Genomic DNA, 15,767 nt, shown 5'->3' with positions numbered 1-15,767 from the left:
GGTTTGGCTCGGTTCTTGCCGAGACCGAGTACTTGTACATCCCTAGCCTCGGTTCCTATTTTTTGGACCGGTACTTGTTCCCTGTATCTCGGTTCCGGTACTATTCAGGACCAGTACGGTACCAGGTACGGTTCCGGTACTAGTCTCGGTCCTTAGAAAAATATTTTCCTGTTAAAAACCTGTTTTACTGAGCGACAATACATAACAACTAACAACAAGTATCAATAATATTAATACTATCAAAGAAAAGTCTCACATACCAAGTCTTGAAAAAATGAAAAAGTAACAACTAACAAGTAGCAAAAGAGTCAAATAGTGACAGACACAGTCATTCACATACACAATTAAAGAGTAGTCTTAACAAGTAGCAAAAGATTCAAAGTAACAAGTAGCAGTAGCACTGACTGTCCCTGGACATTGGTGGTTACAATGTAACAAGTAGCACTGGTAGCATTATTCCATGGCAGCAACACCGGTGGTGGTGGCATTATTGTTGATAGGACCAATAACCGCTGCAAAAACAAGTAATAGCAGTTAGCCAGTTAGTAACTACTAGTATGCAACATTTCTCCTAGTGAAATGGCGCCATATATGTTCCGAACCCTAGCTAAACTTGATACATCCATGATTGGTCATTGACAAACAATATATACACAATTCAAACATGATTTCAATTCACAAGCCTAGCATACAACTAACAGTCTATGTAGATTAGGTTGGACTAACACATATATCTCTGTATTGTTGAACTTGGTAAAATAGATTCACATTCAAGGGAAATTAGATGACAATCAAAAAGACAAAGATTACCCGCAAGTTCAGCAACTAATCAACAAGCATAAATCAAGATTACCTGCAACAACAACCGAAGTGAATGATGAGAAAACAAAGACAAAGATTACTTGCACTCTATCAGATCAACCTTATATGTTGATAGTATATATATCTAGGACTTTATAAAGCATAAATGATGAGAAAACATAGACAAGTCTCAGTTAATTACATTTCTCAAATGTTTGTGCAAAAATCAAACGATACACAAAGATGAGAGTCTGAGACTAAGCCGAGCAAGAACAACATCAATAAAATTCAAAAATCAGTATAAATAAAAAATTGGAACTAATAAAGAACTTTATCTGCTACATATGGACACCCCTAATAGATTGCTAGAGATTTCAGTTCACTAACCCCTTTTATACCCATCCAAATTGCAACTCTGAGTTTCAAAAATTCAACCCATTATATGTACATTAACAAAAAACATCCCAACTGCAAACAAAATCACTCTTGACTAATGCAACTAATCAAATGCATAAGATCAAATCAACTCTCCAATACTCCTAATTCAGTTGAATTAAATCCATCCAAGATTACCAACTTAATTGACTATTCAACACTCATTTATAATTACAAACCAAACCAGTTTAATTGACTATTCAACTCCTAATGCAGTTCACAATTCACTGTTCTACTAAACATGACAAAGCTACAAACTTACACAAAACTAAGCAGAATTGAACTGATTACAAGCCTTCATGAATCATGATGGAAAAAAACAATAAAAATCAATAATATTACTGAAATCAGTCACAAAAGTTACAAATCAATTAGAGGAGAGCAAATCAATTTCAATATTCTCAAAATCAATAACAAATTCAATTAAAAAAGGTAAGATTTTTCATTCATTTTCCAACAGATCTAGATTGCATCTTACTAAATCAAGCTTAAATTAAAAGATTCAATGAACCCAGTAGTCCAAATCGAGAGGTGGTGTGATGAAGTTCGTGGAGTTGAAGTCTTGATACAGCAGAACTCTACACATAATGTAAATCCGTCAATCACAGGCATAAAAAACTTTAAAAAAAAAATAAACAAAAAAGATGAAACTCGATATAAACAAATTAAAAGAAATGACGAACCTGGTTTCCAAGAGTAAGAAATTAAGAGATGGATCTAGACTCTAGAGAAATGATCGAAACAAAGAAGATGGATTTAGTCAGAGAATAACCCCATTTGGTGTGGTGTTTGCTCAGAGAGGGAGGAGGAGGAGCTGCAAAGAAGATGAAAAAAAAGAAAAGAAAAAAAGAAACCCTAGTAATTTTTCTATATATACCGGCACCATCAGATACTCAGGTTAATCCCTAAATCTAACGGCTATTACTACTCAGTACATTCGGTCGGGGATGGTACGAGACTGGGATATGACCGTGTACCTGTACCTCCCTAGCCTCGGTTCCTATTTTTTGGACCGGTACATGTACCCCCTTCCTCGGTTCGGTACAAAAACAGGTACCGTTCCACTGGTTCCGGGCCGGTATGGGTTTTCGGCTCGGTTCCTGTGCACCCTTAATGAAATTAGCAACAAATTATAGTGAATTAAACTTTTCATAATTGACCTCCAATTAAGGTATATACATTCTTAGATGAATTCATTTTCATAATTGTAAGCGAAGAAACATTTTTCCAAAGAAAAAAGGTAATATTAAATTACATCAATAGCTTTTTTGGTAGCGACTATATTGATGACCAACCTAATGAAACGACGGTCATAGTTCCCGTTTAACTTCTAATAATTACTTTAATCATTCATAATTCATATAGGAGGTCTCCCCGTTTTATGCTCATTTCATTCCTTGGAACTGCTCCGTCTTCATAGGCATAACCACTAGTCGTCACACATTTTATGAGGTAAAGAATATACATTTTCAAAGTAACGACTGCAAAACCAAGTCTTGATTTAGTTTGTATTATATATATGAAAAAAAGTAAAATAACCAATGTTAATACATGAAATAGGCTCTTCTAATGTCACCACATGATGAAATCAGTTTCATCCAGTAATAAGACAAGATATAACTAGTTGTATCCAATGAAAACACAAAATAAAACTAGTCTCATCATTTTTTAAATTTGGATGATACAATTTTAGCTCAATTCAAAACAGGATGGAACGAGTTTCATCCAAGTATAAGCATGGATGAAATTAAAACAATTTCAAAACAAACTATATCAATACTTCAATAGCACTATAACAATCATAAACAACATATACAATTCAATACTTATTTATTATTTACAATGAGAGTTGAGGCAAAACATGTATGAAAACAATTTCATCTCAATCCAAAACAGAATGAAACAAGTTTCATCCTAGTATAACATGGACAAAGTAATTTCAGCTCATTCTAAAACAGTGGTAACACATGATGTATTTGAATTCATCTTGTAATAACAAAGGATGTATCTGGAATCATCCAGTGATAATAAATGATTAATTGCACTCATCCAATTATAACACAAGATGTAACTAGATTCATCTAGTGACAATAAATAATGAGACAAGCACATTCACTGTATAACATACCATATGTAAATTCACTCTAACTAAATCTGGAATTTCTTCCTAGTTCGATTGGGTTAGAGAGAAAATCAATTCACAACATACAAATGATAATTTTGTAAACCTGGATGGATGATTCCGGTTTCATCCTGGTTTAACGGGTTAGAGAGAAACGATTTGATATGAAATCAATTTCACAGTATACATATAACCGTTTTTGTAAACCACGATGAATGATTCAAGCTTTATCCTAATTTAAATGGGTTAGAGAGAACCAATTTCATATGCAGATGAAACCAATTTCATTATTATAAAATAAATTTCAAAGAAAACCTAAAATCGATAGATAGGAACAATAATTACCCTTTTCGTGGTAATGATTAAGAGATCAATTGGCTAGGGTTTTTGATGGTGATAACATAAACTTTCGATATGAAATCATGGTGGTGGTGGTGATGATTAATGTAGATGAAACTAATGTGGGTTTTTGTTGTCGATGGTGGTGGTGATGGTTAATATATATGGAAGAGAGAGTTTGATCGTTTATGGTGGTGGTGGTGAAAGTTTGATGTACAAGAAGAGAAAGTTTTGATATTAACGGTGGAGAAAGCTTGAGCAAACTTTCTGCTCCTGAAAAAAGATGGAAGACGGTAGATATTTTTAAGATGACGTAATAGAAAAATAAAAGATACTTCTAGGGTATAATAGCCAATATAATATTTAATTTTTTCCCGTCCATTTTACCCTGAGGGAAAGTTTAATTGTCTTTTATCAACCGGAAAGAATCCTTTACTGGTCAAATGACCCATTTTCTGTTTTATTTTCGCCGCCGATTGAATTCAATAGTTTGAGACACCTGAGAAATGCGCTCACCTAACCATGCGACTCTCATCTGTGCTTCTAACCTCTCCCCACTCAACCAAGTCCATAGAGCAAAAAACATTATTTCTTCTCCATAATTCTACTAAACTCAATCATCTTCTCCAAATCCATGCTTTTACCATCAAAACCTCCCTTGATCAAAGCAATTTTATACTAGCCAAATTCTTGTGTCAATTGTTTTCGTGTTCTTCATCCAAAAATTTACCCTACGCACGTTCCTTATTCGACCGTATTCCTTCACCTGATACTTTCATATGGAACTCGATGATCCGAGCTTACTTAAATGCCCAAAATCCTCGAAAATCTATATCTCTTTTTTCCCAAATGCGGATCCGGGAAGATATTGTTATTGATAGTTTTAGTCTTTCGCTTGTTCTTCAAGCTTGTGGAAGATCAGTAAATGACAGAAATGGTAAAAGGATACATACTCATGTCTGGAAACTTGGGTTTCTTTCAGATTTGTTTGTGCAGACTGCTCTTATTGAAATGTATGCAAAATGTGGTACATTGGATACTGCAGAGAAAGTACTAGATGAAATGTGTGAACCTGATTTAGTTTCTTATAATGTTATGTTAGCTGAGTATGTCCGGGTTGGTGAGATTGAATTAGCTCGGCGTTTGTTTGATAAAATGCCGGAAAAGGATTTGGTTTCATGGAACACATTGATTCATGGGTTCACTACAGCTGGAAGTATAGGGGATGCAAGACAATTGTTTGATACAAGGAGAGAATCTAATGAAGCACTGAGGTTGTTTCAAGAAATGCAGTTAGCCAATGTAAAACCTGATAAAGTGACCATGGTTTGTGTACTGTCAGCTTGTGGCGAACTGGGTGCATTAAACATGGGTAAAATGATTCATGAATATATTGAACGAAATCGAATTGAGGTTGATCTGAAACTTGGGACTTCTTTAGTTGATATGTATGCAAAATGTGGAGATATTGCTAATTCTCTTGAAGTGTTTAATAAGATGGGTTTAAAGGATGTCTTAACTTGGAGTGCCATGATTATAGGACTGGCAAACCATGGATTTGCAGAGCTTTCTCTTGATCATTTCTCCAAGATGATATCAGAGGGGTTTAAACCCAATGGTGTTACGTTCGTAGGAGTTTTAAGCGCGTGTAACCATGCTGGTTTAGTTGGTATGGGATGGAAATATTTCAGATCCATGAGCGATATCCATCAAATTGAACCTAAGATTGAACATTATGGATGTATGGTTGATCTTTTGTGTCGAGCAGGAAGGCTCAATGAGGCAAGAGAGCTCATTAGAAGTATGCCATTTTCACCCGATGCTGTTGTTTGGAGGGCGCTTCTTGGTGGTTGTAGAATCCACAAGAATATAGAATTAGCTGAAGAAGCTGCTGTCAATCTTCTGCAACTAGAACCTCAAGTAGATGGAAATTACATTCTGTTATCAAATGTATATTCTGAAGCCAAGAGCTGGGACAAGGTAATTAACACAAGAAAGGTGGGAACATTCAGAAACTTGCCCCCGGCAGTAGTTCAATCGAAGTAAACAACGGTGCTTATGAATTCATTGCGGACGATGAATCACACCCGAAGTGAACCGAAATCTATCAACTTCTGAATGAACTAAGTGATCAACTTAACATTGGCGTATATGAGCCAACAAAATCTTCATTTCTACTAGACATGGGTTATTAGAATGCGCCGGCCTGAAGACTCCATATTCAACGGAGAGGATCTGCCTGCCGTTTCTCTCCCTCGCAAGCATCTTCATTGGTCATTACAAGTGGGTCCCACTGATCATCTATCTATATATGTGTCTCAGACTCTCAGTTGTTTCTTTCCCAGAATAGCAGAAGTGAGCTGAAAAATGCTGAAGGTTTCAATTTTCCACTCCTTTCAACCGTACATTCCTCATGAAACCCATCTTTCTCTTCTTCAAACCTGCAAAACCCATAAAGAACCGAAACAAATTCATGCTTCCACAATCAAAACGGGTATATTCAACCACATTACAATAGCTTCTCGAATTTTAGCTTTTTATTCTGACCCGAAAATTGGAAACCTTGAGTATGCTAGATCAGTGTTTGATCAAATTGAAGAACCCAATTCATTTACTTGGAACAGCATTATTAAGTGTTATTTAGAGAATCGTCATTCTAATGATGCAATTCTTATATTTTGTGAATTGCTTCGTGAATCGTCCGTAAGCCCAGATAACTTCACATTGCCTTCTGTTATCAAAGGATGTGCTCGATTATGTGCACTTGAGGAAGGAAAACAGGTACATGGATTGAGTTTGAAAACTGGGTTTCAATCTGATTAGTATGTACAAAGTAGTGTTGTTAGTTTGTATTCTAAATGCTTCGATATTGTTTCGGCTCGAAAAGTGTTTGATAGAATGGAGAATGCAGATATGATTTCTTGGAATTCTTTAATTGATGGGTGTGTGAAATGTGGAGAAATTGAACTTGCTCAGAAGTTGTTCGATGAAATGCCAGAGAAGGATTCATTTTCTTGGACTGTTCTAATTGATGGGTACTCGAAATGTGGCAAGGTTGAGACTGCTCGTGAAGTTTTTGATAAGATGCCGAATAGGAATTTGGTTTCCTGGAATGCAATGATTAATGGGTACATGAAGTCTGGTGATTTTGTGTCTGCTCAACAATTATTCGACTCGATGACAAAAAGAAATATCATCACATGGAATACGTTAATTTCTGGATATGAACGAAATCATCGGTTTATCCTAGCTCTGGAGACCTTTGAGACTATGCTCAAAGAGAGTCTAACTCCGACTAATTCAACGTTGGTCAGTGTTCTTTCTGCTGTTTCAGGTTTAGCACTTATTGAAAAGGGGAATTGGATTCATTCATATTTGGATACAAATGGGTTCAAAATAGACGGTGTTCTTGGAACTGCACTTATAGAAATGTACTCCAAGTGTGGCAGTGTTGATAGTGCTTTGGGTGTCTTTCAAGCAATACCGAAGAGGAGATTAGGGCATTGGACTGCTATGATTGTAGGGTTAGGAATGCATGGTATGGCAGATGAGGCTCTTAAACTGTTCAGCAAGATGCAGAGACTCCAAATGAAACCAAATTCCATAACTTTCATTGGGTTACTTAATGCTTGTAGTCATGCCGGTATGGTTAATCAAGGTCGTCGGATTTTCAGTAATATGGAAAAAGAGTATGGGATAGAACCTACTATTGAACACTATGGATGCTTGGTAGACCTCTTATGCCGAGTGGGGCACCTAGTAGAGGCGAAGAACGTCATAGAAAATATGCCCATCAGGCCAAATGTAGCAATTTGGATGAGTCTTCTGAGCGGTAGTAGGAACCACAGCAACGTTGAGATCGGTGAATGTGCCGCCAAGCATGTTATCGAGATGGCTCCAAAAACAGTTGGATGCTATGTTCTTCTCTCTAACATATATGCCACAGTTGGTAGGTGGAACGAGGTCTCGAAAGTGAGAGAAATGATGAAGAATATTGGAATAAGAAAAGACCCAGGATGCAGTTTGATCGAAAACAATGGTGTTTTTCATGAGTTCGTTGTTGCTGATAGTTCACATCATCAAAAGGAGGAGATCTATTAAGAGAGATGGACAAGAGATTGAGATCTGCCGGGTACATTCCTGACCTAACTCAAGTCTTGGTATGCATCGAAGGGCAGAAGGAGAAGGAAGCTGAATTGGCTAACCATAGCGAGAGATTCGCTATCGCTTTTGGGCTAATCAATGTGAAACCAGGAAAACCTATTCGGATTGTGAAGAACCTTCGAGTCTGTAATGATTGCCACTCTGTTACTAAATTACTCTCAGCCATATATGATCGTGAAATTATTGTAAGGGATAATAGCAGATACCATCATTTCAGAAAGGGGACTTGCTCGTGCAAAGACTATTGGTGATTGAATGGTGATTGAATGGCTACACAGAGGTACCTAGTAGCAGGTACTATCCTTCATGCTTTTTCTTTTACATTTTGAAGGTTATATGGTCTTTGTAGAGAAATGTTACAACTTAAATTTTCAGAAGTTCGTTGTAGGATTGTAACAGTAGACTCGAGTACTTTCTAAGAATATTTGTGTGGCCAACTATGGCGAAGCAATAAAAACAAAAGATTTGATTTTTATTGCAAGTTTTATAAACACGAATACGCAACTTAGTTAAGAGAAAACAAGAATAGATCAATTTTAGTTACAAGCAAAAATTACCATATACAGTTATACACACAAGGAACTACAGAAGACTTAGCAAGCCTTAAAACTTATACACCCCAGAAAGTATAACATTCATTTCCCAGGAGCAAAGTTAGTAGCATAAGCCCATGCATTGTTTGCAACAGGATCGGCAACATGGTCATAAAGGTTTTCAATTGGACCTTTTCCTGTAACAATAGCCTGAACAAAATACCCAAACATGGAGAACATAGCAAGTCTTCCATTCTTGATCTCCTTTACCTTCAATTCAGAAAAGGACTCTGGGTCATCAGCTAACCCTAGAGGGTCAAAAGATCCACCGGGGTAAAGTTTGTCTAGTCCTTCTCCAAGTGGACCACCACCAACTCTGTATCCCTCAACAAACCCCATTAGAACAACTTGAGTAGCCCAGATTGCAAGGACGCTTTGGGCATGTACCCAGTTAGGGTTTCCAAGGTAGTCCAAACCTCCTTCAGAGAAGATCTGTGACCCGGCTTTGAACCATACCGCCTCACCAAAGTTGATACCATTCTTTGAGAGAACCTCAGGGAAGACACAACCTAGGGCACCCAACATGGCCCATCTGCAGTGGATCACTTCGAGCTCACGGTTCTTAGCAAATGTTTCTGGGTCAGATGATAACCCGGCTGTGTCCCAACCACAGTCACCAGGGAATTCACTAGTGAGGTATGATGGGGTTTGCTCCAAGAATGGGCCCAAGTACTTAGGTCTATCAGGACCATACCTGTTTTTTCAAGTCAGATCATGTGATTAGATTCCAATTAGAAAAACCAGATAGTCTCCTGAACGAGAATTCGTGTTATAAACAATGCAAACTGAATTATTAATAGGATAACTTTGACAAAACGAATAATTAAACTTGTATAACTACCACATGCTTTGTTGAATGCTTTTCACGGTACGGCGCATGGAGATGCGACCACCGTCAATGTTTCCGACCTTGCGGATGAGCTCATTCTGCTGCTTCAAAGCAGTTTGACCAGCAATTGCGGAGCGTTGGATTGCAGATGTAGCCATGTTATTTAGGGCTTCTCTGTTGCTCTACCTGTTCCTTGTTTCGAATGTTAGAGTATGAATTGATGAATTAAAGAGAAAGACTAGAAAGGTATTAAGTAGAAGAAGGGGGAGATAGTGTGGATGAGGAGATTTCCATGTCAGCAGCTCTCTATTGGCTCTCTAATCTAAGTATAGATATCCAGTCAGTTCTGTTTGAGGTAAAATCCGTGCTATAGGTTATGGTTCTGCCAGCTCTCTATTGGCTCTCATTTTAAGTCTAGATATCCAGTCAGTTTTGTTTGAGGTAAGATCCATACTATAGGTTATGGTTCTGCCATGTGGAATTTTGAGATCTCGTGATGGGTCCACAAATTTGCTGTCATTTTGTATCTCAGCAAAAACAAGAATCCGAGGCACTGAATAGAAAATATACTAACTTTAGATGGTGTCCGAGGAACTTCACTTGCGGAAATGTATACTCATGGTGTGGGGCCCCAGAGTAAGTTGTCTGCTTCCTATGCCCAGAGAAGAAATTAGGAAAAATGAATTCTTAGTGTCTTAGGGTTAGAAAAGAATGGTGTGGCATATCAAACTCTTGAACTGCGTAATATTTTGCAGACAATCCAAAAGAAAGCTTTCAACTTGTTATTGGGTTACAAAATGCATGTAGTCATGCTTTTGTGGTATAGGTGGTTGTTAAGTTTTCATAGTTATGGAAATCAATATTGGCTAGAGCAAACTACTAAAACACTTTTGTTGGTTGCTAGACCTTTCTGTGTTGATCTGGTAATACTTCAGAGGGTATCTAGCATCACACCAAATGCTTGTCAAACCAAGTTAATAAACTGGATTAGTAATTTTACGAACTATAGTGATATTAAGATCTGTAACTTTTATGTCTGTAAAACAGGTAGAAACTCGTTTCTGGCTCATTTTTTAATTCTGAGACTTTTGAAGTAACTAAACAAGCTTTAACTTTGGGGTGTAACTTCAAACATCTCGTGAGTAGCTTATAATTTATCCGTTTGAGTTCCTCTTAAATATAGCTCCTACAGTTATTTTTAATGTGCCATATATGTTAGTGGTTTTGAACTAGATGATATCATCTACAAATCACAAAACATCACTATCATGTTTAGATATTTGACGCAATTCACTTTTATTAATCTGTTTTACAAAGAAGGTTAGTATGTTGCTTGTTGTAAATATGAATCAAGTAAAACACCACTTAAGCATTAGGCACGTAGCTTGAGCTTGTTACATAAACAAGCGAAGACGAGCCTGAATTTTTCAATCCAAGATTAAACTTGATTTCTTAAGCTCAATTAACCAAGCCAAATCCTAGCTCTTCAGTACTTGGCTTGTTTAATCAAACCCCAAGGTAATGGTGAGGCTAAGCACACTAAATCGATGTCTTCACAAACAGTTGGATGTCATGTTTTTCTCTCTAACTTACGTGCATCAGCTTGTAAAGTGATCAACCTCTCAAAGATGAGAGAACTATTAATAAATGTAGGTGTTAGAATAGTCCTAGGCTGCGTTTGATTGAGTTGACAGTTTTTTCCGGGAGTTGTTGTCGACAACTGTTCACATCTACTACACAATGAGGGTATACTTTAATTCAAGTCTTTTTCTGCATTAATGGAGAGTAGGAAATTGAAGCTGAATTTGCTGATGTTTTTGTACCCAATGTAAAACCAGTAAGACTCGGTCAGATAACGAAGAACCTTTGAGGTTATAATAGCTGCATCTCTGTTAGTAAACTCCTTGCAGGAACGGATAATGGCAGAATCATCATTTCAGAAGCTTTTACTTTTTGTGCAATGACTATTGGTGATTGAACTAGGTCACAGGGGCACGCCTAGTTGCAGGTGTTATTCTTTTCTTTTCCATGCTCTCTCAAATTGAAAGACTATATGGCACTCTTAAAGGAACATAAAAACGAAATTTTCTTGCATCACTTCAGCATCCATTCATCCGCAGAAGAAAGTTCATTTGCCCCCCCATTTGCACATAAATCTTTTCTTTTATCAACAGAAACACTAGAAATTTGGCAATGGCTCTCCTAGTATTCATAAAACAGATACCAACTGAGTAACACGAAAAGTAGTTATATATAGATTCTAGCTACTAGAGAAAATTACAATGTACAGCCAAGGAACTACAGCAAACATAACAATCCTGAAGTAATGATACACCTAGAAAACGCTACATTCATTTTCCGGGAACAAAGTTTGTAGCATAAGCCCATGCGTTGTTTGCAACAGGATCGGCAACATGGTCATAAAGGTTTTCTATAGGACCCTTTCCTGTAACAATAGCCTGAACAAAATACCCAAACATGGAGAACATAGCAAGTCTTCCATTCTTGATCTCCTTTACCTTCAATTCAGAAAAGGACTCTGGGTCATCAGCTAATCCTAGAGGGTCAAATGATCCACCGGGGTAAAGCTTGTCTAATCCTTCTCCAAGTGGACCACCACCAACTCTGTATCCCTCAACAAACCCCATTAGCACAACTTGAGTAGCCCAGATTGCAAGGATGCTTTGGGCATGTACTAAGTTAGGGTTTCCAAGGTAGTCCAAACCACCCTCAGAAAAGATCTGCGATCCAGCTTTAAACCATACTGCCTCGCCGAAGTTGATACCGTTCTTTGAGAGAACCTCAGGGAAGACACAACCTAGGGCACCCAACATGGCCCATCTGCAGTGGATCACTTCGAGCTCGCGGTTCTTAGCAAATGTTTCTGGGTCAGCTGATAACCCAGCTGTGTCCCAACCATAGTCACCCGGGAATTCACCAGTGAGGTACGATGGGGTTTGCTCTGAGAATGGGCCCAAGTACTTGGGTCTGTCAGGACCATACCTGTTTTATAAGTCAGATCAAGTAGTTAGCTTCCAAGTAGAAAAATCAGATAGTTTACTAAACGGAAATGCATGTCATAAAACCATGCAAACTATAAGTAAACTCAATTACTTACCACATGCTTTGTTGAATACTTTTCACGGTACGGCGCATGTAGATGCGACCGCCATCAATGTTCCCAACCTTGCAGATGAACTCATTCTGCTGCTTCAAAGCTGTTTGACCAGCAATTGCAGATTGTTGAATTGCAGATGTGGCCATTATTATTTAGTGCTTCTTTGTTGTTCTTCCTATTCTTTGTTTTCAGTTTTAGAGTATAAGCTGATGAATTGAAGAGAAAGACCACAGAGTTATTATAGAAGAATTAGGAGCTAGTGTGGATGAGGAATTTTCCACATCAGCATTTCTCAATTGGCTCTCATCTCGAGTCTAGATATCCAGTCTATTATGTTTGAGGTAAGATTGATACTTTGGGCTATGGTTCATCCACATGGATTTTTAAGATCTCCTTGTGGACCATTATGATTTTGTGGTCATTGACTAACACAGGAAAAACTATAAAGCAGGGTATTTTACAGAAAATGCAATACCTAGTATTAGCTTCCTATAGTCATGCCGGTGTGGTTGGAGGCAGTTGCTAAAAGTTTAAACTTATGTGAATGGATAGTCTTAAACTAGTAACTAAAATTACTGAACAGCATTATTGGTTGCTAGACCTATGTTCAGATTGGTAAATCACAGGGCTCTAATAAGCTCCATACTCCTTTTCTGGGTAGTTTGAGGTTGACCTTAAAGAAACAAGTCAAGCCTGAGCTTAGAAGTGTAAGCTCAAACAGCTCGTGGTTAATCAACCTGAATCTCAAATAGTTCATTCTAGTTCAGCTCATTACTTACTTTAATTTAGATCTTATAGGTTTCATGTCTAACATACACACTATCAACGGGGTTTTAAATGTGATATTATTGATTAAAATCACAAAGCATCATCTTTTTAAAAATTTGACTCATGTTTAGGCATTTTAAACGACTTTTCATTTAAATATTCTTATGAAGTTCAAATGTAACCTGTTGTAAATATAAATCAATGCCTAAGCTCTATTGAGCAAATGCCTTGAGCTCGTCACAAACAAGCTGAAGGCAATCCTAGTTCAATTATTCATGCCAACCAAGCTTAAACTTGTTTTTTTAAGCTCGATGTGAACCAAGCCAAATCTGAGCACTTCAATTTTTCGTCTATTTACACTGCAGGTGTATGTGAGGCTAAGCACATGTTCGAAATGGACAAGAAAAAATTGTATTTAATATTTCACTCTCTCTAACTTAATGCAGCGGCTGCTAAACTGGACATACCTCTTTAAGGTGAGAGAACTAAGAGAACTGATGCAGTTTGATTGGGTTCCTCCTGACCTGACTCTAATCCTGTTATGTGTTAGAGGGAGCCCCGGTCAGAGGTATGAAGAACCTTCGAGTTTGTAGCAGTTGCCACTCTGTTACTGAACTTCTCTCAGGGATTCACAATTGTGAAATCATTGTGAGGGACAATAGCAGATTGGGCCATTTCTCAAACACAAGGACTATTGGTGATCGAGCTTGGTTAGAAAGAAACCCATTTACAGGTATTATTCTGTTTCTTTCCCTGCTCTTGCAAATTTGGATACTATTTAGTATTGTAGGAGGGATGTAAGAATTTTTCTGCAGCATTTACTTCTGTAGTTACGTAGTTTTGTTTGTTCTTTTGTCATCCCATTTGCGTAATAAGTACCATATCCTATGCAGCACAAAACACTAGAAGTTTGATAACAACTGCTTACTATTCATAAACAATTTACACACAAATAACAACAGAAGACTTAACAAGCCTGAAACCTTGATACACCCTAGGAAAAATTACATTCATTTTCCAGGAGCAAAGTTAGTAGCGTAAGCCCATGCATTGTTTGCAACAGGATCGGCGATGTGGTCATAAAGGTTTTCAATTGGACCCTTTCCGGTAACAATAGCCTGAACGAAATACCCAAACATAGAGAACATAGCAAGTCTTCCATTCTTGATTTCCTTAACCTTCAATTCAGAGAATGACTCTGGGTCATCAGCTAATCCTAGAGGGTCAAAAGATCCACCGGGGTAAAGTTTGTCTAGTCCTTCTCCAAGTGGACCACCACCAACTCTGTATCCTTCAACAAACCCCATTAGGACAACCTGAGTAGCCCAGATTGCAAGAATGCTTTGGGCATGTACCAGGTTAGGGTTTCCAAGGTAGTCCAAACCTCCCTCAGAGAAGATCTGTGATCCAGCTTTGAACCATACTGCCTCGCCGAAGTTGATACCATTCTTTGAGAGAACCTCAGGGAAGACACATCCTAGGGCACCCAACATAGCCCACCTGCAGTGGATCACTTCGAGTTCACGGTTCTTTGCAAATGTCTCTGGGTCAGCAGATAACCCGGCTGTGTCCCAACCGTAGTCACCTGGAAATTCACCAGTGAGGTAAGATGGGGTCTGTTCTGAGAATGGTCCCAAGTACTTGGGTCTGTCTGGTCCATACCTGTTTATTCAAAATTCCGAAAATGAGGGTTATATTACGATTTGAAAAAATCAAAGTAGTATTCTAATTTACATGCGTAATTACCACATGCTTGATTGAATGCTTTTTACAGTGCGTCGCATGGAGATACGACCACCTTCGACATTGCCAACTTTGCGGATGAACTCATTTTGTTGCTTCAAAGCAGTTTGACCAGCGAATGCAGACCTTTGAATGGCAGAGGTGGCCATGACTCTCTTTTTCTAGTGCTTCTTTGTTGTTCACCTGTTCTTTGTTATGTTTTCTAGAGGATGAAGAAGCTGATGAAGTTAAGTAAAGGAGTAGAGAGGTATTAAATAGAGGAATAAGGAGATGTTGTGGATAGAGAAAATCTACACATCAGCATATTTCTATTGGTTCTCATCTTGAATTTAGATATTCAATCTGATTTCCATGGTAAGCGTTGAGAGTACTACTGGCTGCTGCTCTGCCAAATGGATTTTCAGATTCTGGTGGTTCATGTAAATCGGAAGATATTTCTTGTCAGTTTTGAAAGGATATGTGGTGGTGTACTCTTTAGTCTTTGCATATCACTTTCATCTCGAGTTGATCATGGACGGCTGAGATTTACTTTAACTACTCTTAAAATTGTTCAGGCACCCATATCTTCACAATGAAAACCAGAAGTTAGCTATCTGAAACAAAACAGTATCTCGGTAAAAAGTAAGGAGAAAGTTTGGCTCATATCAAAATAAATCAAATGCATGACCTCTTGTCTTGACCAACAGGCTTTGTATGAAGAAGAAGACTTGGACAATGGTTAGAATTTTAAAAACAGAACTGCCGATTATTTTATTTTTCTTGAAGTGTCTGTCATTTTAGGCTTCAACTTGATGATTTATGGCTCATCAAAATGAATGGCAATTGATATGATTTCAAATTCTTAAAGAAAGAAAC

At 37.7% G+C, this 15,767-nt stretch overlaps 3 protein-coding genes, 1 long non-coding RNA gene and 1 pseudogene across 4 annotated transcripts; 2 read left to right on the top strand and 3 right to left on the bottom strand.

Moving 5' to 3' along the window:
* Positions 1–257: 257 nt before the first annotated feature.
* Positions 258–2,067, bottom strand: LOC113285799. The gene is made up of 4 exons (XR_003328952.1): positions 1,920–2,067; positions 1,715–1,814; positions 811–853; positions 258–512 (listed from the first exon to the last, which is right to left on the bottom strand). It is a non-coding gene; the product is annotated as an uncharacterized LOC113285799 (long non-coding RNA).
* Positions 2,068–4,219: 2,152 nt separating this feature from the next.
* Positions 4,220–8,100, top strand: LOC113290977 (annotated as a pseudogene).
* Positions 7,804–8,280, top strand: LOC113290976 (pentatricopeptide repeat-containing protein DWY1, chloroplastic-like). Its single transcript, XM_026540558.1, has 2 exons — positions 7,804–8,108; positions 8,193–8,280. Exons 1-2 carry the CDS (start codon positions 7,804–7,806, stop codon positions 8,278–8,280), a joined length of 393 nt encoding a protein of 130 aa, XP_026396343.1.
* Positions 8,281–8,358: 78 nt separating this feature from the next.
* Positions 8,359–9,578, bottom strand: LOC113288131 (chlorophyll a-b binding protein 5, chloroplastic-like). The gene is made up of 2 exons (XM_026537088.1): positions 9,296–9,578; positions 8,359–9,148 (listed from the first exon to the last, which is right to left on the bottom strand). Exons 1-2 carry the CDS (start codon positions 9,439–9,441, stop codon positions 8,497–8,499), a joined length of 798 nt encoding a protein of 265 aa, XP_026392873.1. The 5' UTR covers positions 9,442–9,578; the 3' UTR covers positions 8,359–8,496.
* Positions 9,579–11,568: 1,990 nt separating this feature from the next.
* LOC113290975 (light-harvesting complex I LH35 proteins-like) lies at positions 11,569–15,157 on the bottom strand. The gene is made up of 4 exons (XM_026540557.1): positions 14,916–15,157; positions 14,183–14,831; positions 12,402–12,550; positions 11,569–12,286 (listed from the first exon to the last, which is right to left on the bottom strand). Exons 1-4 carry the CDS (start codon positions 15,059–15,061, stop codon positions 11,635–11,637), a joined length of 1,596 nt encoding a protein of 531 aa, XP_026396342.1. The 5' UTR covers positions 15,062–15,157; the 3' UTR covers positions 11,569–11,634.
* Positions 15,158–15,767: the final 610 nt, after the last annotated feature.

Source organism: Papaver somniferum, chromosome 6, assembly GCF_003573695.1.
Source record: "Papaver somniferum cultivar HN1 chromosome 6, ASM357369v1, whole genome shotgun sequence".
Lineage (NCBI taxonomy): Eukaryota > Viridiplantae > Streptophyta > Magnoliopsida > Ranunculales > Papaveraceae > Papaver > Papaver somniferum.
This window is presented reverse-complemented; position numbering and strand designations above follow the sequence as displayed.

Bases quoted from the DNA above. Each gene is read 5' to 3' on its own strand.
- LOC113290975 (XM_026540557.1), bottom strand. From the start codon at position 15,061: ATGGCCACCTCTGCCATTCAAAGGTCTGCATTCGCTGGTCAAACTGCT. The intron at 14,832-14,915 runs GTAATTACGCAT...TTGAATAAACAG, and splicing joins AGCATTCAATCAAGCATGTG to GTATGGACCAGACAGACCCA. The intron at 12,287-12,401 runs GTAAGTAATTGA...CTTATAAAACAG, and splicing joins AGTATTCAACAAAGCATGTG to GTATGGTCCTGACAGACCCA.
- LOC113290976 (XM_026540558.1), top strand. From the start codon at position 7,804: ATGGACAAGAGATTGAGATCTGCCGGGTACATTCCTGACCTAACTCAA. The intron at 8,109-8,192 runs GTGATTGAATGG...TACATTTTGAAG, and splicing joins TGCTCGTGCAAAGACTATTG to GTTATATGGTCTTTGTAGAG.
- LOC113288131 (XM_026537088.1), bottom strand. From the start codon at position 9,441: ATGGCTACATCTGCAATCCAACGCTCCGCAATTGCTGGTCAAACTGCT. The intron at 9,149-9,295 runs GTAGTTATACAA...TTGAAAAAACAG, and splicing joins AGCATTCAACAAAGCATGTG to GTATGGTCCTGATAGACCTA.